The sequence below is a fragment of the Orycteropus afer genome, unplaced genomic scaffold, assembly GCF_000298275.1.
Source record: "Orycteropus afer afer isolate SDZICR_OR568_19922 unplaced genomic scaffold, OryAfe1.0 scaffold00363, whole genome shotgun sequence".
In the NCBI taxonomy this organism is placed as follows: Eukaryota; Metazoa; Chordata; class Mammalia; order Tubulidentata; family Orycteropodidae; genus Orycteropus; species Orycteropus afer.
Window position 1 is genome coordinate 716,872 of NW_006921950.1, and position 1,502 is coordinate 718,373.

General features: G+C 36.2%; 1 protein-coding gene across 1 annotated transcript in view; it reads left to right on the plus strand.

Moving 5' to 3' along the window:
• Positions 1 to 1,502, plus strand: part of TRPC1 (transient receptor potential cation channel subfamily C member 1) — an 80,821-nt gene that overhangs the window by 75,150 nt on the left and 4,169 nt on the right. The window contains exon 10 of the mRNA XM_007952882.2: positions 274 to 449. Within this exon, the coding sequence (XP_007951073.1) occupies positions 274 to 449 (176 nt within the window). The remainder of the gene's footprint in view (positions 1 to 273; positions 450 to 1,502) is intronic.

Here is a 1,502-nt window from a genome sequence, read left to right on the forward strand (position 1 = left end):
ACGGAAGTAGATTGCCCCATCTTCCTTCCGAGGAGTGACTGGTAGGTTTGAACCGCCAGCCTTCTGGTTAGCATTAAGTGCCTTAGGCACTACGCTTCCAGAGGCACCTGGATTTTTGATATTTTAAAAGTCTCAAGTATCTCAATCTGATAGAATAAAAGGGGTAGCCTATGAGTAATGTGTTTGACTTCCTCTTTTTTTGCCATGTCATTTAATATTTCGCCTTTCTTGATAATTTTGATGAACATCTTATGTCATTAATACATTCTGCAGATTTCAATGGGACAAATGTTACAAGATTTTGGAAAATTTCTTGGGATGTTCCTTCTTGTTTTGTTTTCTTTCACAATTGGATTGACACAACTATATGATAAAGGCTATACTCCAAAAGAGCAAAAGGACTGCGTAGGCATCTTCTGTGAACAACAAAGCAATGACACATTTCACTCGTGAGTGTCTTTAAATTTTTATTAAATGTAGTTCTTTCTATCATGTTATGTTTGAATTAGTACCCACAAAAATGGAACTTCATATTTTATTTAAGAAATTCCTCATTAATTTTTACAGTATTTGTTAATGAATACTTTATTTTTCATTAATTATTTAATAGTCCTCACTGTATGCAGAATCTTAAATCAGTAGTAGATCTGTGCCATTCCATTGTCTTCCCTCCAGCAGTTTCTCTTAATGGGGAAACTCTTGACATTTTGTGCACTCTAAACACTTTTTGGACAGGGCAATTCTTTCTCAGTCCAATATATTGTTAGATGTTCAGCAGCATCTCTGACCCTCAAATACTAGATGTTAGTGATTCACAGTCATCATTAGATTCCACTGTGAATTGTGTAACATGAATAGTTATTCATTTTCCACTCAATAAATATTAATTTAACACCTATTCTATGCTAGATTCTGTTCTAAGTGCTGGATGAATAAAGTATCTGTGAACAAAACTATCTTCATGGAGTTTATATTCTAGTGAGTGTAGGTAGCCAATAAATAAGATAAATAAAATATATAGCACATTACACAATGATAAGGGCTAAGGAAACAAAATTTGAACCAGGAAATATAATACTCAAAGGATCACCATACTGGACAGATTTCAGTTGAGCTTCCAGACTAAGACAGAGTAGGAAGAAAGGCCTAGTGATCTACTTCCAAACATTAGCAAATGAAAACCCTATGGGTCACAATAGAATATTATCCAATATAGTCCTGGAAGATGTGCCCCCTAAGTTAGAAGGGAACCATGGAGTCGAGCATGCTGGTGATTGTGAGGATGGCATTGGAGTGGACAGCACTTCTCTCTTCTGTACATGGGATCACCATGAGTTGGAGCCAACTTGATGGTAAGTAACAACAATAACAGGATATATATATATATATATATATATATTGTTGTTGTTATTTGCCGTCGAGTCAGCCCTGACTAATAGCGACCCCTCCTTGGGTCTCCGAGGCAGTATCACTACGGAAGTAGGATTGCCCAACCTTCCTTC